Source organism: Geotrypetes seraphini, chromosome 2, assembly GCF_902459505.1.
Source record: "Geotrypetes seraphini chromosome 2, aGeoSer1.1, whole genome shotgun sequence".
In the NCBI taxonomy this organism is placed as follows: domain Eukaryota; kingdom Metazoa; phylum Chordata; class Amphibia; order Gymnophiona; family Dermophiidae; genus Geotrypetes; species Geotrypetes seraphini.
In genome coordinates, this window is record NC_047085.1 from 103,045,935 (window position 1) to 103,072,770 (window position 26,836).

General features: G+C 41.6%; 1 protein-coding gene across 2 annotated transcripts in view; it reads right to left on the reverse strand.

Annotated features, from left to right (window-relative positions):
• PREX2 (phosphatidylinositol-3,4,5-trisphosphate dependent Rac exchange factor 2) overlaps positions 1-23,765 on the reverse strand; it is a 628,296-nt gene extending 604,531 nt beyond the window's left edge. For both annotated transcript variants that reach the window (XM_033933977.1, XM_033933976.1), the window contains exon 1: positions 23,286-23,765. In XM_033933977.1, the coding sequence (XP_033789868.1) occupies positions 23,286-23,426 (141 nt within the window). In that variant the 5' untranslated portion in view covers positions 23,427-23,765. The remainder of the gene's footprint in view (positions 1-23,285) is intronic.
• Between the last annotated feature and the right edge of the window lie 3,071 nt (positions 23,766-26,836).

The window sequence follows — 26,836 nt, forward strand, 5'->3', positions numbered from 1 at the left end:
AAAAATACATGTGAGATGAATGTCTGTTTGGGACGTTCTGACTTGGATGTCCTTTTGAGGATCCCCCCATGTGTTGTGTTTTTTTTTTTTGTTTTTTTTTAAATACCAGCACAAATCATGCATAAATTGCAGATAAGACGCACCCCATGAAAGCAGGTATAAAATGTGCATTTTTAAAATATATATGTGGAGGGGCATAATCAAAAGAAATGTCTAAGTCCGTTTTGGCCTAACTCACAAGTCATCCAAAGTCGGACATGGGATAAGGTCCATTTTCAAAAAATACGTCCAACCTTTTTTTTTTTTTTAATCATCCAACTGTACGTCCAGCCGTCTGATCGTCCAGACCACTAAGTTCTCCATCTTTATTCCCCATTTTCATCCAAAAATTCATCCAAGTCAAAAACACCTAGAAAAAGATCTTTTGGACATGGGAGAAGCCAGGAAAGTAAGGGACTGGACACCCAGACATGGCAACAGAGTAGTGGGGCACCTTACAAGGCACTGCTGTGAACTTCACTAAAAAGGGTGCCACATAAACATCTCACAACAGCTCCCTTATAGATCATGGTGAGCCCCCCAAACACCCCCAGAATCTACTAGACCCACCTATCTACCACCCCAAAAGCCCATATGGCTGCAGGAGCCACTTATATGGCAGTACAAAAGGGTTTGGGGTTTTTTTGGGAGGTGCACATATTTCTCCATGAATTCAGTGATTAGAGTTGCTTATGGGCCTGGGTCCTCCTCTCCATGGTTCACTAACCCACCCCCAAGACCACTTAAGCCACCTCTGTGCAGCTCTATGCCAGGCTGCCAGGTGCTGATGTTCTGGAGGCAGATATGTAAAGTTGTTATTACGTTTTTTATGTGGGTGGTCAGTGATCACTGGGGCAGTGTGTGGGGGGTCTGTACTTTGTGTCTGCAGTGCTTATCTGGTCACTTTGGATACCTTTTGTGGACTTAGACCTGGTTTTAGATGGACTAAGTCACAACGTCCAAGTTCTGTCTAAGCAGTGTTGTAAAACCTTCAGTTATACATGCAGTACGACTAAGACTAGGATGGCCCACGTCCCGCCCTCACCACTCCTCCTAAAATGCCCCTTTTAGCTCTGGTCATTCAGCAGCACTGTGAAGGTCTAAGTCGTTTTTAAATACGTCTAAAACCCTGTTCGATTATCAGCACTTGGATGTTTTTTGTTACTGATCGTCCAAGTGCCGATTTAGGCCAGTTTTTAGATGTTTTTCTGTTTCGATTATTAGCCCCATACTGTATACCATCCCACTACCTACACTCTGCCCAAAGTGTGCACAGAACATGCTTATACCTATTATGTACAATCTTGCCTTCACACATATTTTTACGCTTAGGGTAATTTTAAGAGACATCATACATGAATATATTGGCATATATATGTGAAAATGATTTTATAAAATTACCCTCTGAATCTATATATATAAAATCGGAGGTATGTATGTGTGTATGTGCCGCGATCACGCAAAAACGGCTTGACCGATTTGAACGAAACTTGGTATGCAGATCCCTCACTACCTGGGATGATATGTTCTGGGGGTCTCGCGGCCCACCTGCACACGTGGGCGGAGCTACAAACATAAAATCAGATTTCACCCATTCATGTCAATGGAAAAAATGTAAAAAGCTGCCATTCTCACAGTAATTCCAACTATAAAACACTTTCTATGACACTATAACCACTAGGGACATCGTTTCTATTCTACCACGGACACCATACATATAGAGTTTGTATGTTCTAACTGTGTTTGTAACTGTTTCCTTCATGCACCCCAGTTCATAATGTTATTACATTACATGAGTACTCACATATGCTGAACTAGGAACACAGGTTCCATTCTGAACCGGGAAAAAACTGCATGGAGTTTCTTTTCAACCTGAGTTTCCACATATTGAGTTGTTTAAATCAATACTGAAACTTTTGGATGCCACTTATTCCAACAGATCTTCCTTTTCAGTTTACGAGATTGCAAATTCCAGTGAGACTTGCATTCTCTATCACAATCAACAAATCACAGGGACAGACTATTACATACTGTGGAGTGGATTTAAGATCCCCCTGTTTTTCCCATGGACAACTCTATGTTGCTTGCTCAAGGGTGGGTTCACCCAAGATTTTATATGTTCTTGCTCCTGGAGGTGAAACTAAAAATGTTGTTTATAATCAAGTTATGTGTTAGTTGTATTGTATTCATTTTGTCAAATATTTCACATTATAATTTGAATATTGTACTTTTTATAAAGCTGTTGAAAAATAATTTCATTCACCACTATAAAGTATCTTTATTTGAATCCATTTACAGTGTTATTGCTATAATTAAATACCCGTGCAATGCCGGGGCATCAGCTAGTGCTTTATAAAAAGGGCCCCTTTTACAAAGCCGCAGAAGTGCTTCTCCTGCAGCAAATGCACCAAAGCCCATTTATTTCCTATGGGATTTGGTATATTTGTTGTGAGAGAATTGCTACTGTGGCTTTGTTAAAAGGGCCCTAAATTAGATGTATGTTAGGTCTCTAGGACTCAGGTTCGAGTCCTAGAGACTTGATGAATTACATATCTAAAAAGAAATTGATTTTGTGCTAGTCCAGTAAGGTCTCCAGTGTCATCCCCATGGTTGTTTTCAATGTGTACAGCCATCTGGTTGCATGTTGCCCTTTTAGATACTCAATTTATTTATTAAAAAGCAGGCAGTAAGACCTGGATTCTCTAAACAGCGCCTGGTAGGTGTCCAAATTCTGTAAATGGCACCATTGAAATGATAATTTTAACTGAAATTCAAGGAACCTACAAGTGCTTATAAAAATCAGCACCAGAATCGTGCCTTCATAAATGCTTTTGGCCGCCTAACGCCACTGTGAGTGTAACTAACACTGGAAGAGGCATTAGGTGGCCTAAAGTACCTATGGATGTATAATTCACATCATAGGTAGGCACCGGAAATGTAGGCCAGGAAAAGTCTGGCCTAAATGCACAAGCTAATTCTGAAAACCGTTAATATGTGCCTCATAAAGCAAACAATCCATTCAAACCAGTAAGGAAATATAAAAAACCAATAACCAAACAACCCCACTCTCAAACTCTCTATACCAGACTAATCCAACTTTTTTTCTATCAGGGGCCATATTTTATATTTTATAATATTTAGAGGGCCAAAACATACACCATTGTACTTTACTGCATATTTCTTCAGCTACGGGTGGTGGACACCTGGAACATGCTTCCAGAGGGAGTGATAGGACAGGGTAAGGTATTGGAGTTCAAGAAGGGATTGTACAATTTTCTGAAGGAAAAGGGGATAGAAGGGTATAGATAGAAGGCTACTATACAGGTCCTGGACCTGATGGGCCGCCGCGAGAGCAGACTGCTGGGCATGATGGACCTCTGGTCTGTCCCAGCAGAGACACGGCTTATGTTCTTATATTACCTGATTTTAAACCACCTAGATAATCCTGATAGGCGGTATATAAATACCTAAATAAAAATTATATATATATAACAGTGCACCTAACTTTTAGGATCACCCATGACTCACCCATGCTCCTCCCCTGGCCATGTTCCTGTTGAGAGCCACACACTAGAATTAACATGTACCACTTTATAGAATAAGTTTAAACAGTAGTGCTTGTAAATTCTAATTAGTGCCAATTATTTGTTAATTGCAAATTATCGGTACTGATTAGCCTGTTAAACAATTTAGGGCTGATTCTGTAAGCGATGCCTGCCACTGCAGGCATTTACAAAGCAAGTGCCTGCCGTATCTCAATTACCGACAGGTGCCGCTTCCAGAATTGCAGCTTGATAGGACCTGAGGTGCCGGAAATGTAAGCCAGGGTTTCACAGTCCTACATTTCCGGCGCTTAGGGTCCCATCAGAATCACGGCCAGTGGTGCAAAGTGATGCAGAAGTCCAGTGCTGCTCCCTAACCACGCCTACTTCTAGGCTTTGGCGTCACTATGCTCCACTAATCACCAGGGACCTAGGTGCCTTTTTAAAAAATTTACTTTTTAATTGGTTTTAAACAACACAGTCAATTACCGTGTCATTTGACATCAATTAAAACAATTAAGTTAAGTGGCGGTAGAATGCCTACCGTCACCTAACTTTCGGCATCCCAACAAGAATTCGGGCCTTAATGCGCAGAGATTTGCACGTGTAGTGTAGTAAAAAGGGCCCTAAAATTGGCAAACTATTTCTTCATTTAGTGTACACAAGCTATATAAATGTTTGCCAGATTTTTCAATACTAATTTAAATATGGCATACAAGCTGCTTTTTCCTGTATATCACTTCCTTTCCAAAACCTTCTTCTTGGGACGTTTAGAAATAGTTTGCAATTAAGGATATCCAGATGTAAAAATAAATAAACAAAAGAGAACAAAAATCATACTTTTTACACAATGAAATCTAGTTGCTACTGTATGACATGTTGCTTTTGGTTTTTGTATTATTTTAATGCTGACAGATCCATTGTGGGCATTGCACGATACTACATATAAAACCTCAGACCTTTTCACATACAATCTAGCAATTAGGTGTCCATTGTTTCCTGTTTATAAGTCAATGCAAATATCTTAACTTAGGAACTCCAGTCTGTATTAATAGGCATATACAGTAGTTCCCACACTTCTACAGTAAACATAGCATTGCTTAAATCATATTGTCCTACCACTTCCCACCCACATAACAACTTCAGCTAAAATGTAGAATAAAGCCAAGTGAGACTTCCTTCTGCAGCATTTTAGAAATAAGGCACATAGACAAACTCTAAATTCTGAAGATGGCAGGGCCAGAAATACATATAGGCAACACAGCCTGGTGCCAAAGTTTGAGGGAGTCACTAATCTCCGTGCCTGGGAACTGCTGTTTGCTGTTCCAAACCTTCCTCTTCACCTAGCCAACAGAGAATAATAAGGGAAGAGGCTGGAGAAGGAGCCAGAGCAATGGCTTTCTGCACTGATGTGCACCCTTTGGTTTCATCCCTCCATCTCTGTCTCAACAAATGGCATGCATGTAAAAGGGGAGGGGGTTGGAACGGACACAGGTCAGCCTGTAGCTGTCTATGATCCAAGAACTTGGAACTTGGAACTCAGCAGAAGGCAGAATGAGACAGCAGGGAAGAGACAACCTGAGACCCAAGTCAAGGAGCTGTTAATGTTCTATGTATATGTAACCTCTGGTATGTTCACCTAGGTAGCTACCTAGAACATTTCCATCAGGTACATAAAAGAAACTGAGCCTGCTCCACATAGGTAGTTCTGAACTAGGTTTTGACAAAAGTATTTCAGTCACGTATAACTTCAGCAATGGCAAAGGCAACAAATAGTGTGCAAACATAACGCAGAAACAGAGAAAAATGAAGGCAGATAAAGACCATATGATCCAGTAGCAGTAAGGGTAGGAGGGTTGGCACCTTCCTCTCCACTCCCCAGCCACACAATTACTGCGGATAGATCTGCCATCATGTTTCTATTTTTCCTATCTTTCTTCCAAAGTTTACATGTTGAAATCAATAAGACTTCCCCTATATGCTTTATAACAAAGACCACTGACCAACTCTATTCTGTTTCTATCTTTCTGAAGATGTGCTGCTCTTCAGAACTGAACACAATACTCTTAAATGAGATCTCACCAGAGACTTATACAGAGACATTGTCACCTCCTTCCTGCTTACCATTCCTTTCCCTTTGCACCCAAGTATCCTTCTAGATTTTGCCATCACCTTTTCTACCTGTTTGGCTACCTTAATACAGTGGAACCTTGGTTTACGAGCATAATTTGTTCCAGAAGAATGCTCGTAAACCAAATTACTCGTTTAATGTTTTCTATCCTTTTAATTAATGTTGTTTTATCTTCCTTTTGTTATTATTTGTATTGTTATTGGCGTTTTTTACTTTCACCCCTTACATTTTAATTGTAAACTCACTTAGAAATTTGATAAGTGACAGAATCAAATTTTAATAAAAACTTGAAACATCCACCAAAGAGATGTATTGGGTCGGTCGAGATTTCGGCAGTTGGAGCCCAAGCACAGTACTGGGTAGAGCTTTGGATTCTTGCCCAGAAATAGCTATGAAGAAAAAAATTAAAATTGAATCAGGTTGGGCAGACTGGATGGACCCTTCGGGTCTTTATCTGCCATCATCTACTATGTTACTATGTATATCAAAGCAAGTTTCCCCATAGGAAGTAAGGGAAACTCGCTTGATTGGTTCCACCTCCCCTCCCGCCCCCTAGCCACCAGCGCTGCTCCACCCCACCACATCCCCAAAAGACCCCCCCCCCTCCCACCCTGAGGCCACTGGTGCACTTCCACATCCCCTCCCTGTGAACCGGTATCGCCCCCGCCCGCAAACGCCACCTCCCCCAACATGAACCAGCATTGCCCCCATTGTGAATGCTCCCCCCCACCCCCCGCACGAACCGGCATCCCCCGCCCGCCCAAACTGAAGGCTTACCCCCAATCTGGCACCACCACACAGCACCAACCCACAGGAGGTGCCGGTGCCCGAAGATCCTGCCTCTTCCCGGACTGGGCCTTGAGCATCTGCATATGCTCAAGGTCTTATGGCTCCCGCCTCTCTCTGAGAATCTCGGAGAGAACGAGAGCCAGAAGGCCTTGAGCATGCGCAGATGCTCAAGGCCCAGTCCGGGAAGAGGCAGGATCTTCAGGCACTGGCACCTCCTGTGGGTTGGTGCTATGTGCTGGAGCCAGATTTGGGGTAAGCCTTCAGTTTTGGTGGGCGGGATGCCGGTTCACGGGAGGGGGGGCGCGGGGGGATGTCGGTTCACGCAGGGGGAGTGGCGTTTGCAGGCGGGCGATGCCAGTTCATGGGCGGGGGTACTCGCAAACTGAGATTTGACTGTATCCTCATATACAATCACACCCAAGGCCTGTTCCTCATTCATCAACAAAAGTAATTTAACCTCTAAACTGTACCACTCCCTCAGGATTTTTTAAGCCCAAGTTCCGGATTCTCTAAATGACACCAGTTTTTTAGGTGCTGGTAGGAGCCCAAGCTCAGTAAAAAAAAAAATAATAAATGCCATTTAAACAACATTATTAATTGAATTACAAGGTGCCGGAATCATAGCTCTGTAGGTGCTTTAGGCTGCCTAATGCCACTGTAGGCATGGCTAAAGCCAGAAGTCAAATCATATGAGGCACCAGAAAAATATTCAAAATAACCAAATACAAAATAATAATACTTTAGCTACGAATCTTTATTTCATATAGCAATTTTCTCACACCGAAGGTCCTCAGAATGCCACACTAAAGTATTTAGATAATGTAACTAGTGTGGTAGCACTAGTTACCACACTTTTGTATCGGTGTGTATTGTTTTTAACTTTTTATATGTCTTTTATAGCTTTTTTTTTTTCTTTTAAAGTGACAGTGCTTACACCTAAAACATTTTAATACTTTAATAGTAATTTAAATAGTTTAGTTTAAAGTGAAACTTAGCTTCAAAACATTATTGCATCAATCCCCTCCCGATACAAAAGGGTTCCAGTGAGGAGTGCTACCACCACTAGTTACATTAGCTAAATGCTTTAGTGTGGCGTTGTGAGAAATGCTTTAGTGTGGCGGTGTGAGAAAATTGCTATATGAAATAAGGATTTGTAGCTAAAGAAGTATTATTTTGTATTTGGCTATTATAAAGCCAGACTTAGCACTAGGTGGCCTAAAGCGCCTACAGAAGTGTGATTAATATCAAAGGTAGGCACCGGAAATGTAGGCCTGGAAAATCCTAGCCTCAATGGCATAGTAAGGGGGAGGGGGGCAGTCCGCCTAGGGCGCCATCTTCCTTGGGGTGCCGGCAACGCTCCGTCCCCCCCCTCCTTCCCCTGCCACTCGTGCCCCTTCCCTTCCACCATACCCTTTTACGAGCAGCCACCAACTTACTGACCACATCGACTTTGGTGCCTAGAAAGTGACATCGGCGAGAGCGCCGAAGCCGACGCGGGCAATAAGTCAGTGGCTGCTTGTGCCAAAGTTAAAAAGGTATTGGGAAGGGGTGCGCACGCAGGGAAGAGGGCGGGGAGGGGTACCACTGCCCCGGACGCCGCTCACCCTCGCTATGCCACTGCCCGGCCTACATTTCCGGCATCTACCTTTGCCAGAGGCATGATTCTGTAACCAGCGCAGTTGCATGGCTGACACGCGATCGGTGGCCCCTTTTAAGGCAGCCGTCGACAATGGCATCGGTTAGAAAATCCAGCCCGAAATACATAACCTTGCAATTTTTAATATTAAATCATAGCTGTCAATTTTTGGTAAAACCAGAGGACATAGTTTGAGGTTGAGGGGTGGTAGATTCAAGAGCAATGCAAGGAAATTCTACTTTACGGAGAGGGTGGTGGATGCCTGGAATGTGCTCCCTAGAAAGGTAGTGGAGAGGAAAACGGTGACAGAGACTTGCACAGTATGTGTCTGAATATGGCCTTTTGGTTGAGGATGGGTTAGGGAAGGGCTTCAATGGCTGGGAGGGTGTAGATGAGCTGGAGTGAGCTTTGACGGAGACGTCAGCAGTTGGAACCCATGCACAGTACCATGCAGAGCTTTTGATTCTTGCCCAGAATTAGCTAAGAAAAAAAAATTAAATTAAATTGAATCAGGTTGGGCAGACTGGATGGACCATTTGGGTCTTTATCTGTCGTCATCTACTATGTTACAATGTTACTAGGTTCCTTCTCATGCTATCCACACCGTCAGGGTGTCTACTGTATTGCAGATTTTGGTATCATTCACAAAGAGGCAAATCGTACCAGATAGCCCTTTGGAAATATCACTTACAAAAATGTTAGCTGTAGCAAAATGAATTACAATGTGTCTCCTTTAATTCACTCCTGTTATCAGCAGTGCTATACTCCCTATTTTCCTTCTTAATGGGTCTATACGACCTGCATAGAGCTGGGTCCCTTCCTGGTTTCAATAAAATCGAAATTCCCGCTTCCCCCATTGTACCAGGCAAAAGGCCCCCCTGCTGAACCCCATTAACTAAGTGAACCAATAAAGATCCCACCTGATCCCCAAACTTCTTATAAAAATGACTCGTATAACCATCTAAACCAGCGGTCTCAAACACGTGGCCCATGGGCCACATGCGGCCCTCCAGGGACTATTTTGCGGCCCGCGATCTGTCCTCTCCACTTCACAAGTTTTCCGATTGTGGAGAGGACGATCGCGTACAGACCGCAAGTGCTGTAAATGACTTGCGTCGGAGGGAATGTCAACAAACGGCCTCTTGATGGCAATGTGCTTCTCCCAGTCTCAGCCTCCCTCCAGGCGGCATTAGCAGCTTCTGGGTTGCACTGTGCATCTCGCGATCTCAGCCTCCCTATCAGCCCGGATCCGGAGCGCACGGCTCACTCTGCCCTGCAGCTCACCCACAAGCACCGGAACCAAGCAACGAGGCATCCCAGGCTGTGGTGGCGGTTGCAATATAGGGCTGTAGGACTTTGGCAAGTATGTGAAAAATGTGTTTCTTTGGAAATTGCGATTATTTGTCCCACAGAAATTTTTTTTTTTTTACTCCCTATGATTTCTCCTGTGGTGGTGTTTCTTCACATTGGCCTATGTCAGTGGTCGGCAAACTGCGGCTCGCAGCTTACCTAAAGCAGGGATCCCCAACATGCTTCCCTTCTCACTGCCCTCCCCCAAGTCACCGCCACTGGGGAACAGGCCGCCGCCACAGCTGGTGAATAGGCTACCACCACCACCATCGGGGAATAGGCTAACACTACTGCAATCAGGGAACAGGCTGGCACCGAGTTCTTAGCTCTCCCTGCTTATCTTCCCCAGCGCGGAGCCGACCAATTCTTACCACCCGATAATAATAATAATAACTTTATTCTTCTATACCGCCACAATCTTGCGACTTCTAGGCGGTTTACAATCAAGATAGCTGGACATTCAGCGAAATACAATAAGCAGATATTCAGAGGGGATACAGTGAGCAGAGACTTTAAGAAAGCAAGAAAATAGAAATACAAATTGCTGAGCAAGAGTTTAAGATGTACATGTTGGTGGGTGATGTCCGAGAGGCCCTGTTAGGAATGGGCCGCGTGTTTTAGAAAATAACAACGAACAATTACGCTAAGATAAAGATAACAGTTTATAAGTATCACAGTGTCGTGAAATTCAAGTGGACTGAGGAGGGGGGTTAAGGTAGGGGAGAGTGGGTCAATTGTTTAGGTATTTCAGAACAGGTACGTTTTTAGGCACTTCCTGAATTCCCCGTAGGTAGCGGACGAAAGCAATTGATCTAGGTCTTTACCCCATAGGGCTGCTTGGTGAGAGAGAAGGTGTTCGTGGTGTTTTTTTAATTTGCAACCTTTAACTGGAGGGGAAATGAATTTTGAATGTGTGTTTCTCTTGTGCTTGTTGTTAGTAAATGAGATAAGGTCCGTTATGTACTTGGGGGCGAGTCCATATAGTACTTTGAAGCAGAGGCAGGCAAATTTAAACTTTACTCGTGCTTCCGTTGGCAGCCAGTGCAACTGCCGATAGTAAGGTGTCACGTGATCGAATTTCTTCAGCCAGAAGATAAGTCTGACCGCAGCATTCTGCATTATTTGAAGATGTCTCATATTCTTTTGGGAGATTGCTAGATAGGCGATGTTGCAGTAGTCAAGTTGACCCAGTACGAGGGATTGCACTAGGATTCTGAATGCTGACGTATCGAAGTATGATTTAATGGATCTGAGTTTCCAGAGAGTAAGAAAACCCTTTCTGAATAGGGAGTCCACATGATCCTTCATAGTTAGGCATTGGTCTAGAGTAACGCCTAATATCTTCATGGTGGGCTGGATGGGATAGTTGAATTTATTGATGCATAATGGGGTTTTATTGTCAAGCGGGTGAGGGGAGGCAACGAAGAATTTTGTTTTTTCTGGGTTAAGTTTGAGCTTGAAATCTGTCATCCATTGTTCCATGTCAATTCTAACATCGGAGAGGACGTTCTGGGCCAGCCAATCGCTGCCTGGCTGGCCCGGAACTTCCTCTCTGACGTTAGAATTGGCATCGGGTGGCGAGAATTGGTCAGCCCTGTGCTGGGGAAGATAAGTAGGGAGAACTAAGAACTCGGCGTCGGCTTGTTCTCCGAAGGTGGCTTGGGGGAGGGCAGGGAGAAATAAAGAAAGAAAGGGGGGACAGGGAGACAGAAAGAAAGAAGGGAGACGGGACACAGACAGAAAGGGGCATGGAGAAAGAAAAAAAGAAAGAAAGGGGGCACGGAGAGAGAGAGAGAAAGACAGACATGTAGAAAGAAAGGGGGCATGGAGAGAGAGAGAAAGAAAGAAGGGTGCAGGGTGAAAGAAATAAAAAGTTGGGGGAGGGAAGGAGACAGATGCCAGACCACGGGAAAGGAAGGAAGGATGGAGGGAGGGAGAGAAAAGAAAGAAAGAGATGTCAGACCATGGAAATAGGGACGGAAGAAGAGAGAAATAGAAGGAAGGGAAGACATGGAAATGTAGATTTTGAAAAGAAAACAGAAAAATTGAATATTAAGTTAATGCCAAAGATGGATGCAAGACAGAAAGTGAAGACGGAAAGAAAAACAGTCAAAGGACAAGAAGGCCCTGGAAACATAGTTAAAAAGCACAGAAAAATAAAGTCACCAGCCAACAAAGGTAGGGAAAATGATATTATTTTCAATATAGTGATTGAAATGTGTCAGTTTTGAGAAAGGAAAGATATTAAACTTTAAATGTGAGGGCTGCAGAAAAAATAGGGTACTTGGAGGGCCGTGGAAAAAATAGTTAATGACAATTTTGCTTAAGTTAAAACTCTTTATAGTTTATAAATCTTTCCTTTAACTGTTAAAGGAAAGATTAATAAACTATAAAGAGTTTTATCTCATGCAAAGTTGTCATTTCTGTAATAAGACATTAACTATTTTTTCTGTGGCCCTCCAAGTACTACAAATCCAAAATGTGGCCCCACTAAGGGTTTGAGTTTGAGACCACTGATCTAAGCCCTTATTTTCCTATATCCAGAGGAGCAGGGACAAACGCAGTTATCCTTGTTCCATTTCCTTCTGCATGGTGCCGATAGGATTATCAGCTCAATTTAGCAAGTTTATCCGTTCCCATAACAGCAGATGATCACTTATAACTTACTGCCACCTAAAAAATGGTGATAGTAGGCTGTGCTCAGGAGCCATGTGCTAACCACAGACTCAGCACATTCCACCCACATGCTAAAAAGTACCAATTTATTCTTTAGTGCACGGAGCACGTTTGGGGGTGGAGAGTAGGCTAAATGGTTAGTGCAGGGGGCACTGGCACGCGCTGACCAATTAGCACAGGATTAGCACGAAAGGCCTTACCCACTACAAAATGGGTGATGGGAAGGGTTCATGCATTAATGTCGAAATTAGCGCATGGCCATTAATAGGGAAAGCAGGAGATACCAACTTCCCCAAAGTTTGGAAAATAGTAAACAAACCGCGAAGGAGACTCTGGTGCCCAATCACTTTTATTCTATATCAAAAGTCTTGATATAGAATAAAAGTGATTGGGCACCAGAGTCTCCTTCGTGGCTTGTTTACTTCATTAACAGAGAAAGCCAAATTGCAGCCATTTTAAAGCCAAGCTAGAAAGTGGCCTCAGCGTATGGGTAACCCGTACTTTAAAAAAATAGTGCAGGCTACTTTTCAGTGCAGTTTAATAACAGGGCCTCTTAATTTGTTAATTGGCCTTAAATTGGCACTAATGATACGCTAGGTACTCCCTCTGAGCGTATCAAAAGTGACCTGGTGGCTCTAGGAGAGAAAGGAAGCAGTCAGGTGCGCAGGTGGTATGCGCGTGAATCCTCCCTGTTGAGGGTAAAGGCCAAGGCCAAGAAGCACACCTCATGGATGGTGTCGTAGAGAGTGTTTTGGCTTCCTGGACCATGGGATGATTTTCCAAGGGCTGCTGAGCAGGGATAGCGTGCATCGATCAAAGAAGGGGTGTCTTCAGCAGCAGACCGGCTAACCTACTGAAAAGGGCTTCAAACTAAAATCATTGGGGCAGGATGATCAAAGCTCCCAGGTCCTCAAGGAAGTGAATCATTAAATACCCTCTAAACAAATAGGAAAAGGGGGCAATATCTGGAAACAAGTATATAGTATATAGTATACAGTATAGTAATGCTCAAAGTACGGGAAACAAGGTTCTGGATTTAGAGGCTGTGATGTAAGAGGTTGAGTTGGATTTTGTGATGATTACAGAGATGTGGTTCACGGAGAACCATGACTATATAGTTATACTGGACAGGATATAGTTAAACTGGACTTTAGGCTGTTCAGAAAAGACAGGGTAGGAAGAAAAGGAGGGGGGAGTGGTGTTATATATTAAAGATCATATTAAAGCCACATAATTGCAGGATCTGCAGGGTAAGGAAGAAACACTGTGGGTCAATCTGGAAAGAAGGAATGGAAAATGTATTTATATTGGTGTGATATACAGACCTCCTTCCCAGACAGAAGCGGACACAGGTTTAATAGTAGACATTCAGAATATAGCTGTAAAAAGGAAAGTATTACTAATAGGTGATTTTAATATGCCAGATATCAATTGGGGTATTCCTATTGTGGGTCTTCTAGAAGTAGGGAGAATTTGGATTCTCTACAAGGAGAACCTTTCCAGCAGTTGGTAATGGAACCCACGCAGGATGGGGCCACACTGGACTTAGTGCTTACAAACGGGAAAAGTGTTTCTGATGCTAGATGATGATCATCTAGCATCCAGTGATCACTGCATGGTGTGGTTTAATATTAAGACAGGTGTAGAGAGGGCTCATTCAAAAGTACAGGCTCTACACCAGGGGTATCCAACCTGCAGCCCCGTGAAGTATTTTGTGCGGCCCCAGTCGAGGGCAATGCAGTGTTTTCCTCTGCTGCCCCCGGATATTTACCGTCTTGCCGGCTCCCTCCTATGTCTTGCTGCAGCATTTGCATGGCCCCAGAAACATTTTTTTCATCCAATGCGGCCCAGGGAAGCCAAAAGGTTGGACACCCCTGCTCTAGACTTTAAAAAAAAAAAAAAACTTTGTTTGAATGGGGGATTATATCAAGGAATTGTTGTCTGGATGATAACATCTGGAAGAAGTAGGACAGCAGTGGACAAAACTGAAAGTAGCTATTGTAAGGAAAGCAAACCATTTTGTAAGAAAAGTAAGAGGAAAAGAAGGCTGCTTTGTTTCTCAAAAGTAGTACCTGAGAAGGTAAAGAAAAGAAGGTTAGCTTTTATGACCTAAAAAAGATCACAGAAAGAGGAAGACAGGCAAAAATATCTGGAAAAATTAAGAGACACTGGTCGAGTAGTCAGGAAAGCATAGTTGCAAATGGAAGAAAAATTGGCTGACATGGTAAAACATGGGTGGGGGAGCCATTTTTTAGATATATTAGTGATAGGAATAAGTGCAAAAGTAGCACTGTGAGACTCAAAGATGAAGGGGAGGAATATGTAGAAGCTAATAAAGATAAGGCTGACTTGCTTAATAAATATTTCTATTCTGTGTTCACAGCAGAAGCGCCAGGAATAGGACTGCAGAAGACAAATGTGAATAGGGCTGGAGGTGTGGTAGACCCTGAATTATTTTCAGAGAATTGTGTTCATGTGGACCTAGCTAAGCTAAAAGTAGACAAAGTGATGGGACTGGATGTTGTACATCCGAGGGTACTGAAGGAACTTAGGGAAATTCTGGCAGCTCCACTGGCTGACTTTTTCATTGCTTCATTAGAGTCAAGAATGGTACAGGAGGACTGGAGAAGGTCGGATGTGGTCCCTTTCCACAAAAGTGGAAAAAGGAAGAAGAGAACTACAGGCCAGTAAATCGACTTCTGAGGTAAGTAAATTAATGGAAACACTTTTAAAACAGAGAATAATGAAGTTTCTGGAATCCAGTGGATTACAGGACCCAGGCCAACATGGATTCACTAGAGGCAGTTTTTATCAGACAAATGTGATCAATTTCTTTAACTGAGTGACCACAGAATTGGGGGGTGTGCTAGATGTAATGTATTTAGATTTTAGCAAAGTCTTCAATAGTGTTCCAAATAGGCATCTAATAAATAAGCTGACTGCCCTCGGTATGGACCCCAAAGTGATTGACTGGGTCTGGAACTGGTTGAGTGGAAGGTGACAAAGGTTAGTGGTCAATGGAGAGCTCTCTGAGGAAAGTGATGTTACCATTGTTGTGCCTCAAGGTTTGGTTCTTGGGCCTGGTCTTTTTAACATTTTGTAAGTGATATTGCTGAAGGGCTGTCAGGTAAGATTTGCTGCCTCTTTGCAGATGATACCAAAATCTGTAATAGAGTAGACACCCCAGAAGCTGTAAATAACTTGAGGAAGGATCTAGCAAAGCTTGAAGAATGGTCTGAAATATGGTAGCCAAGATTTAATCCTAAAAAATACAAGATTATGCATTTGGGCTACAAAAACGGTACAGTTTAGGGGGTGAAGAACTTTTATGCACAAAAGATTAGCAGAACTTGGGTGAGATAGTATGTGATGATCTTAAGGTGGCTAAACCAGTTGAAAAAGCATTGGCAAAAGCTATAAGGATGCTAGGGTGTATGGGGAGGGGTATGGCTACTAAGAAAAAGGAGGCACTGATGCTGCTATATAAGACTCTGGTGAGACCTCATTTAGAAGACTTCAAAAAGATATAAATAGGATGGAGTCAGTTTAGAGGAAGGCTACTACAATGGTTGGTGGTCTTCATCATAAGGCATATCAAGATAGACTTAAAAATCTCTAATATGTATACATTGGAGAACAGATGGGAGAGAGGAGATATGATCAAGACGTTTAAGTACCACCGTGGCTTAAATGTACATGAGGCGAGTCCCTTTCATTTGAAAGGAAGCTCTAGAATGAGAAAGGATAGAATGAAATTAAGAGGTGATAGGCTCAGGAATAATAAGGAGTAATCTAAGGCAATACTTTTCTACAGAAATGTTGGTAGATGCATGGAATAGGCTCTTGGTAGAGATGGTGAAGACAAAGACTGTGTCTGAATTCAAGAAAACATGGGACAGGTAAATGTGATCTCTTAGGGAGAGTAGGAGATAGTGGATGCTGCGGATGGGCAAAGTAGATGGGCCATTTGGACTATATTTGCCATCATGTTTCTATGTTTCTATTATCAATAATTGACTTTAACAAGACTTAATTGGTACTAATTTGCAGTTATGCACGTAATTGACTTTTGACCATATTCTATACTCGTATTTAAGGTCTGATTCTATAAACTGTGCCTAGGTTAGACACTGCTAGGTACCCTAATCCAGTGGTTCCCAACCCTGTCCTGGAGGAACACCAGGCCAATTGGGTTTTCAGGCTAGCCCTAATGAATATGCATGAAGCAAATTTGCATGCCTATCACTTCCATCATATGCAAATCTCTCTCATGCATATTCATTAGGGCTAGCCTGAAAACCCGATTGGCCTGGTGTTCCTCCAGGACAGGGTTGGGAATCACTGCCCTAATCAAAGATATCTAATGATGCCTAAAATTCATACATAATTGTTTTTGATTGGTTTAATTGGCGTGGTAATTGACCTCACCATTAAAAACTGTTTAAAAAAAATTTTAAGTACTTAATTAGGGTTATACATTGAACACCTTGTGGTGCCTACCAGCACCTAGCAACACCTGTCAGAAAAGTAGGCATGTTTAGGGGCAGAGAATAGGCATGGTTGATTTAGACAAATTTCTGGAGAAAGAAATCCATAAACCAATATTAAGATAGACCAAGGAAAAGCTGCTGCTTATTCCCGAGGTGTAAGTAGCATGGAAACTTACTACTTTTTGAGATTTTACCAGGAACTTGTGATCTGGCTTGGCCTCTGTTAAAAACAGAATACTTGGCTTTATGGACCTATGGTCTGACCCGGTATGGCAATTCTTATGTTTTTAAGTGATATGGATGAGCTGAGAGGAAGAAAAGAGGAAAAAATATTAGTTGATTGATCATGGTAATAGGGTTATGAAATGTTCTGTTGATGAGAATTTGGTTTCTGCATTGGTATATTCTCAACTAGAGAAGTATGATATATAAGTATTGCTACTGCTATTTCATCATACAAGCGCATAGACTGCATTTATTATGAATTACCTGTAGGTATAGACTTTATAAATATTTCTATTCTTGTGAATAAAAGGAGGCATCTTTGTTCGTAGTACAAACTGTTTGCTGAAACTGGAACCCTTAGTTCCATAAATACTATCCATGGTTTTCCTTACTTGGAGCCTAAGTCTGTGCTTAAAATGGTACTTTTCTACCACAGAAAGGTCTAGATTGCCCTAAACAGAAAACATTTCACTTCAGCCTATTCTCTACTCAACCAGGACAGACCAAGAACCTATTTACCAAGGCAGGAATTGAACCGCATCTATGTAAAAGTTAGGTACCATCAACTCATGTTCAAGTCCTAGCAACTTGATAATATCAAGTTTTCATGGCAGGATACAGAAGTAGATTAACGGGCCTTTCTTCTGTGCAGTCTAAATTTAATGTTACCACCATTGTCACATCAAACATGATCCTCCGCCTCTAACACTGCCCATTTGCTGCTGTCCAGAGGGGTGGTACATTGTTAGACTGACATTTCCACTAAAACCTGTCTACCTTGAGAGGCCCTGCTGGTAGTGAAACTACTGATGACATAGCTTTCAGTTTCACATATGCACGCAAGCCCCAGTGGGAGAACAAGCCTATGTACCTAATGTCTTGGTGCATATGAGTACCAATGACATAGAGAAATATGATAGGGAGGTTCTGGAAGCCAAATTTAGGCTCTAAGGTAATAAGTTAAAATCCAGAACCTCCAAGGTAGCATTTTCAGAAATGCTCCCTATTCCATGCACAGATCCCAAAAGTCAGGCAGAGCTCCGGAATCTCAATGCATGGATAAGACGATAGTGCAGGGAGGAGGGTTTAGATTTGTTAGGAATTGGGCGACAAACTGGGAAAGGGGGAGCCTATTTTGCAAAGATGGGCTCCACCTTAACCAGGCTGCTGGCGTCAACATTTAAAAAGAAGATAGAACAGCTTTTAAACTAGAAACCGAGGGAAGGCCGACAGTCACTCAAAAGAGCATGGTTTGGGATAAGGTATCTGTAAAGGATATCATCATAAAAGGAAAGACAGGGCATCCTGATAGTAAGATTGCAATACAGGCTGCAGTAGACTAATTTTCCTTAAATTCAGAGCAGGCTGATTTTAAAGATTGCAAATTATCTTTGCCAACTGCTGAGCAAATTGTAAATAGATATGACAAACACTGTTTGAAATGTCTGTATGCAAATGCCAAAAGCCTAAGAAACAAGATAGGAGAATTAGAATATATTGCACTACATGAAAGATAGATATAATAGGCATCTCTGAAACCTGGTAGAAGGAAGATAACCAATGGAACACTGTCATACTGGGATACAAGTTATATTGTAGTGATAGGGTGATCGAATCAGTGGAGGCGTAGCGTTATATATTGAGGACCTTGAATCGAATGGACTAAAAATTCTATAGGAGCAGAAACATACCTTGGAATCCCTATGGTAGAAATTCCTTGTGTGAGGGGTAAAAGGATAGTGAAATAAATGTACTACCGTCTACCTGGCCAGGATGAACAGACAGATGCTGAAATGTTATCAGAAATTAGGGAGGCTAACAAACTGGGTAACAGTAATAATGGGTGATTTCAACTACCCCGATATTGACTGAATAAATGTATCATCCAGGCATGCTAGGGAGATAAAATTCCTTGATGAAATCAAGGATTGCTTTATGAAGCAGCTGGTTCAGGAACCAACAAGAGATGAACAATTCTAGATCTAGTTCTTAGTGGAGCTCATGAATTGGTAAGGGAGGTAATGGTGCTAGGGTCACTTGATAACAGTGATCATAATATGATCAGATTTGATATAATCCCTGGAATAAGTTTAAACAGAAAATCCAGTACAACAGCACTTTACTTTAAAAAAGGAGACTATGATAATATGAGGAGAATGGTAAAAAAGAAACTTAAAGATGCATCTACAAAGGTCAAAAATTTACATGAGGTATGGATTTTATTTCAAAATTCCATCCTGGAAGCTCAGACTAGATATATTCCATGTATTAAAAAAGGAGGAAGTAAGATTAAACGGCAGCCAACATGGTTAACAAGTGAGGTGAAGGAAGCTATTAGAGATAAAAGAGAATCCTTCAGAAAGTGGAAGAAGGATCCAACTGAAAATAATTGTAAACAACACAAGGAATGTAAAGTCAAATGCAAGGCGCTAATAAGGAAGGAAAAGAGAAATCTTGAAAAGAAGATTGTGCTGGAAGCAAAATCACCTAGTAAAAAACTTTTTTAAGTATATTAAAGCAAGAAGCCAGGAAGAAAATTAGTTGGACCACTAGAAGACTGAGGGATAAAAGGGGCTCTCAGGGAAGACAAGGCCATAGCGGAAATATTAAATGAATTCTATGCCTCAGACTTCACTCAAAAGATGTGGGGGAGTTACCAGTGCCAGAAATTCTATTCAGTTCTGATGAATCAGAGAAACTCATACAAATCTCTGTAACATTGGAGGATGTAATGGGTCAATTTGACAAATCGCCTGGACCAAATGGTATATATCCCAGAGTGCTAGAACTGAAAAATGAACTTGCAGATATATTGTTAGTAATTTGTAATTTTTCTTTAAAAACCAGCATAGTACCAGAAGACTGGAGGGTGACCAACATGACACCAATTTTTAAAAAGGGTTCCTGAGGTAATCCGGGAAATTATAGACCATTGACTCTGACGATGGTGCCAGGCAAAATGGTATTATAAAGAACAAAATGACAGAACATATATGTAAGCATGGATTAATGAGAGGAAGTCAAGGGAAATCTTGCCTCACCAATCTATTCAATTTCTTTGAAGGAGTGAATGAACAGGTGGATAAAGGTAAACCGGCTGATATTTTGTATTTGGATTTTCAAAAGGCATTTGACAAAGTACCTCATGAAAGACTTCTGAGGAAATTAGAGAGTCATGGGTAGGAAGTAATGTCCTTTTATGGACTGAGAACTGGTTGAAAGACAGAAAACAGAGAGTGGGTTTAAATGGTCAATATTCTCAATGGAGAAAGGTAAATAGCGGAGTTTCCCAGGGGTCTGTGCTGGGACAACTGCTTTTTTAACATATTTATCAATGATCTAGAGATGGGAATAACTAGTGAGATAATTAAATTTGCTAATGACACAAAGTTATTCAAAGTTGTTCAATCGCAAGAGGATTGTGAACAGTTGCAAGAGGACCTTGTGAGACTGGAAGACTGGGCATCAAAATGGCCGATGACGTTTAATGTGAGCAAGTGCAAAGTGATGCATGTGGGAAAGAGGAACCCAAACTATAGCTATGTGATGCTGGGTTCTATGTTAGGAGTCACTGCCCAGGAAAAGGATCTAGGTGTCATTGTTGAGGATACATTGAAACCCTCAGCTCAATGTGTGGTGGCTACTAAGAAAGAAAATAGAATGTTAAGAATTATCAGGAAAGGAATGGAAAACAAATATGAAAATGTTATAATGACCTTGCATCACTCTGTTATAGGGGAAAACACCATCCAGGGATTCAAGACAAAGTTAGACAAGTTCCTGCTGAACCATGCAGGTAAGGCTATTCTCAGTTAGGGCACTGATCTTTGACCTAAGGGTCGCCGTGTGAGCTGACTGCTGGGCACAATGGACCACTGGTCTGACCCAACAACGGCAATTCTTATGTTCTTAGGTTCAAAAAAGATATAGCGGAATTAGAAAAGGTACAGAGAAGGGAGACAAAATGATAAAGGGATGGGACGACTTCCCTATGAGGAAAGATTGAAGCAGCTAGAGCTCTTCAGCTTGGAAAAGAGATGGCTCAGGGGGATATGATAGAGGTCCATAAAATAATGAATGGAATGGAAAGGGTAGATGTGAATCGCTTGTTCACTCTTTCCAAAATTACTAGGACTTGAAGACATGCAATGAAGCTACTAAGTAGTAGATTTAAAATAAACCTGAGAAAATATTTCTTAAACTCTGGAATTCAATGCTGGAGAATGTGGTGAAATCAGTTAGCTTAGCAGGGTTTAAAAAAGGCAGCATAAAATCTGTTTTACTACTTGGGATCTGGCTAGGTACTTGGGACCTGGGTTGGCCACTGTTGGAAACAGGACACTGGGCTTGATGGATCTTCAGTCTGTCCCAGAATGGCAAAATCTGCCATCCAGCCCCCCTCTACCATCAGGAGGAGAAACTTTAACCATCACCAGTTTACTAATTTCCAAAAGGCTTTTTCTTTTTAATTGGAATCAAACCCCCCCCCCCCCTCAAACACACACACACATAAAAAGGAAGAAACATCAGGTAGTACCATCAGGTTATATTTTTAGATGCTATTCCTGAATCAAAATTCATGGTTAAATAGACAAGTCTTCTCTGCTTCCCTCCAAAGTCCCTGGCCTAATTGGAACAGATCCAAACTTCAGCAACCAGGTGCAGGAAGTTGGGTGTTTGAGGTATTTCCCTTCAGATGGAGACGAAAGACGGGGAACTCTGCAAATGATTCTGCAGATTGAAAATGAAATGGAAAAAAATAAAAAATAAAAGCCAAGAGTACGGTGGGGAACAAAAGGTGGTGCCCTTTCTATGGCAATATTTTGCTCAATTCCTACAGAGAATAGCAATCATAATGCAAGTAATTCTACCAGCACTTTAGAATCCAAGACTCTTAAGCATTTCTACTGAATATGCAGAACTGGATTTAAAAGCAATAGAAATAGCAAATATTCAAATACAATTAATATATCTGGATTTAGCTTTTAAAATGAAAGCACAAAAGGCAACAGAAAGCAGACAAAAAGGGAAAAATAAAAAGAGTATTTGAGGAAGGGATGCTTATATTATGTGGTTTTAATGCTAAACAGATGCTGCAGGCTGCAGATCATGCCCCCTTTGCTCTCTGTTACCCCCTACTAGAATCTTGTCTCAGAGACCAATGAAAATTAGATTGGAGAAACTACCCTGTTATCTGAAAAGTGAAGTGAAGCCCCAGAAACTAGCTGCCAATTGCCCTATTGTGTCCCTATGGAAAAAGGGCCCATTATTGAAAGCTTGCAGTTCAGGCACATCATGAGCTGACTTATAACAAAAGCAAATCACCGAGGAAGCCTGCATTCCTTCACCAAAAAGACTGACAAAATTGGCAGGAGAGTTATCAGAATACAGTGCCGAGTTTTGAGGGGGGCAACAGTAATTGCAACTCAAGAGACAAAGGAAAGGTTACCTTCTGGGAAAGAGAGTCCGCCATCCTCTCTTTATTTCCAAGGCACTGCTTCAGAAATGCAATGTTTTATTTGGTTCTCCAAGGTCCTTTTGCTTAAGTGTGATAAAGTTTTGCAGCTCCTCTATAATAGTTGCCAAAAATCAACTTCAGGTTCACTGCAAAGTGACCTTCAGGATCACTGTGTGCAACGTCTCGGGATATTTACAGCATCGGCCCACAACCCAGAGAAAATATGTTTTATTGCACATTAAGCGCCTAGCAGGTAACATGGATGTGTGATCTGGGTCGCTGCAGTTCCAGTGAACGTGCAGTAAGTTGCCGTGCATTCCGTGTCCATTCCTTGCCCATATCCCACACCATGCTATATTATGCACGTAACACAAGAATTAGCACATGTTAAGTGTCAGTTTGTATATGCTAATTCCTGTGTTAGGTGCTTAATGCACTTTAATAATGAGGCCCCTTCATGTAACAATTCCCGACAATATGTCATATCAGAATCATCAGGAAATGAACAGCCTTGTTTTATCATTTAGCCCTTTCACTGCATTTTTCAAACTTTGTTCTGTAAGAAAGTTTTCCAAAACAATTTAGACTACCATTATGTTTGTCACTTTTTATCCTAAATCAACAGGTACATAGGCATGTCACATACAGCACAAATAATTCTGTATTATCAATGTTTAAAGTAGCATCCCAAAGATTCAATCAGTATCTAAAGGGTTAAAGGATCTACATTGATTCGCTATTCATCCTATTCCACAAGTCACAAATCTTCCCTGAATTCACTACAGTTTCCCCTCTGCCTAAATCTCCCCTTTTGCCACCTTTTGCTGCATTTCTTAAAGTACAGCTGCTTCAGTTTTATTTACAATTCCGACTCTCCACCGTCTGAAACAGCATCAGTCTTTCTCATTTTAGCCTCTAATAAAGACAAACTGAACCTCTGGCAACTCACCGACACAAGAAACTCCAAAGTGCCCACATAATCTCTTTCAGTCTTGAGAAGTTCATTTAAAACACAGACCCTCAGGCGAAGCTGTTTTTCTACATCCTTTCCCGTTTCTCCTCTGCTTTCAGCTTTACTTTCTTCTGTCATTTTACAAAAGGCATATACAGCTGTATCTATTTTTTTCCTCTTTAGAAAATGAAATGCATCACACTTTTGCTGAATTTGTTCTGGAATTCCTCTTCAGTTCTTCAGTGGAGGGGGAAAAAAAAGTGGCTTCAGTGTGTTTCCTGCAACAAGTTCAGAAGGGTCCTCAAAGTTACATGCTATCTTCCTCTGAATTTTTTTTCTTCACATGTTTAAGCTGGTTTCCAGGTCTGTTAAATAGCCCAGCTGAAGAAGTGGTTGGGGGGTCAAATGAAGAAAGCCTTCTGTGTAAATAGAGTCTCTTTTCCCTCTCTTTTTGTAGGACACAGAGGAACAGTCTGTTTTTTTGCTTGCAGATCTGTAATATGTGGTCTGAAGGCTCCACAAGTATTTGGACATTAATCAAAAGCTTGTATCCATGTGACTCTGTCCCATTCATCCTAAATCCAGCTTTCCGCCTCTAAACACCTCCCCCACCCCCACCCCCCTTCACCAAATCTCAGGAAAAAGGAAAGGAAGCATTGCTTTGGAAAGGACTGTGTGCCAGCAGCACTGCTTGTTTCTCACAATTTGTCAAGAAAGGGCTTGGGATCACAAACAAGGAGCCTTGGATTAAAAAGGGGCTCTAAACTTTTACAGTCAGGCAGGCTAGCCTGTTAAAATTCTTCAGCACCTTAGATTAACATCAGCTCTCCACCCGGCAACTCCTCCGCTCCCCCAGCCCTTGCTCTGGTTCAGTTTGATGACTTGTTTACACTGTAGGGGCATTGCCATAGGTTGCAGGTCCCTCAGTGCAAAAGCAAATTAAAAGGGAGACGCAGGACTGCCTAGCTCCTGCCTACATCTCTGCATTGATTTCCAGTCATATCTCATTTACAAAAGTGAAATATGTGTACATATCCAGCACACAGACTGTAAGCAAAAGTGGGGGAAAAAATTCTATATAGCTCTTCAATTCCTATACATTTAATTAACAAAACTACGAAGTTCTTTATACAACATTGCTTTTCTGTGTCTCTTGTCCTACTGATCTGTACCCGAAGCATTGTCACCAAGGTTTAACTGCTTATGGTGGCCTAGTTACGAGGTCTGTTCAAAAAGTTCCAAGACAGTTTGAATTGCACGCCAAAAGGAAATACTTTAGAGACATACTAGGCAGCATTGAGTAGCTTGAAACCTCACGAGTAACCTCCTTTTTTCAGTTTGTTGATATCTGTTTTTGTCTCCATGCTACAGCAGATTTTGTGAAAGTGTGTTTTCGTGATCAGCTATTTTTCATCATGTATGACCTCAATGAGCAACGCTACAGCATGAAGTTCTGACTTAAATTGATTAAGACCACTATAGAAACTTATGAAATGTTGAAAGTGGTTTATGGGGAACATGTCATGAGTGGAAGGTGTTTAGAATGGTATTCACGCTTCAGAAGTGGTTGTGAATCAGTGGAAGATAATTCGCAAACTGGAAGACCATCAACGTCGACTGATAATGATCATTTTGATCAGGTAAGGGTTCTTGTGTACGCTAATCGGAGATTAACTGTTAGAGAATTTGCAGAAGAATGCACCATCTCCATTGGTTCATGCCACAACATTCTAACAGAGAAGTTAGGGATGTCTTGCATTTCTGCAAAGTTTGTTCCACGGTTGATGACCAACAACCAGAAGAACAACTGCAAATTTTGCGCAAATAATACAATGACAGTTCTTCCCTAGCCACCTTACTCTTGTGACTTGGCCCCTGCTGACTTTTTCTTGTTTCCTAAACTTAAATCCACACTGAAAGAAAAGCGATTCGACACCATTGAAGACATAAAGCAAAATTTGACACAACAACTTTTAGCAATTCCTGAAGATGTGTTTAAGGACTGTTTCCAGAAGTGGAAACAATGTTGGGAAAGTGTATATGTACAGAAGGGGAGTACTTTGAAGGGGACCCAATGGAATAATAAGTTGTAAGATTGTTTAATAAATTTTTATAAAATCAGTCCTGGAACTTTATGAACAGACCTTGTATGTCCTGGATTTGCACAAACCCTAAACAATACATGCTTTCAATTAGCAGTTTATAAGGCACACCTAAATTAAACTGCCAAATGCACACCAAAGTTTACAGAATGCTAGCACTTACGCATGATTTTTGGGCCCTTAATTGGCAAATATGCATATAAGTGCTAGGTGCTATTCTGTAAGCATGGCACGTATGGCACTTAGCATGCAATTGCAAGTAAGCTATACCAGTGGGAGGAGCATGGGCATGTTACGGGCTTTCTGCCTAATGACACATGCAATTTTATACAATTCTATGAATTGCGGCCCTGATTCTATAAATGTCACCTGAAGTTAGGCACCCAGATCAGCGCGCCTAGCCAATCTAGGCCCCTGTCTTCCCCTTCCCTTTTTACTTAGTCGGCCTAGAGCACAAAATGCTCCTACACTTCTCGGACACTCATAGAATTCCTAAGAGCGTCAGAGCATTTAGTGCGCCGGGCCACTGTAGAAACCTCTACCGTGGTTTAGTAAAAGAGGGCCTTAATTATTCAATTAGGTTTAATCGGCTCCATTCATTGAAAAGCGCCATTAAAAAGTGATTAAAAACCAATTTAAAAAATTAATTATCTGGTAGGTGCCTAACTCGGTAGGCCATTTTGAATCATCTGCTGTTGCTGTGCAGTTCTCTATGGATTTCTCTTGAAGACGCAAATTGTGAAACAGGGTACTCCTGTCGAGATACAGTGTGCAGGATTTGAGTGCTAAGAAGAGGAATAGCCAGTTTTGCTGTTAAGATAAGTGCTGGGTTTTTTCCTGCATCTTTATGAACTTGAGAGAGTGTTACTATTTTTCTGATATGCCCGAGGATGCTTTCAGACTGTTTTGCTGCATTGAAGTTGTTTGTTGAGTGGAGTTTTTTGACTTATGATTAACCTGCACTTGCTATTGTTTAGCTTATGCTAAGGAGTAGAAGAGAGGTATTGTGTATCAAAGGCAGCCAGAAATAAATGAGTCTTAATACCTGCTTTAAGTTTTGGGGTTTTCAAATGCTTTCTCAGCGTTTCCATACCGCTACTTGCATCGCTGCTTCTCCCAGTGAAGGGATATATTTTTACTCTTTTAGCCTTGGATTATACGCTATTGAGTACAACAGTAATCATTGTCGTCACAAGAATGTTACCTGCTGGATGTTAATTACGCCCCTGAGGCAGGCTTAAATGCCGAAACACAGACCATGTCGGGTCCACGACATACAGTGAATGTTTGATAGAGACAGAATCATATTTTAATAAATATTTACTCATCTAATTTATCCTTGGTTGATGTGTACTTTTTCATCCCCACTTGTATGATTCTCTTAAGTTTTGGGAGTGACATTTCTAGACAAAAGTATTTTAGCAAGGACTTCCAAAGGAAACATAG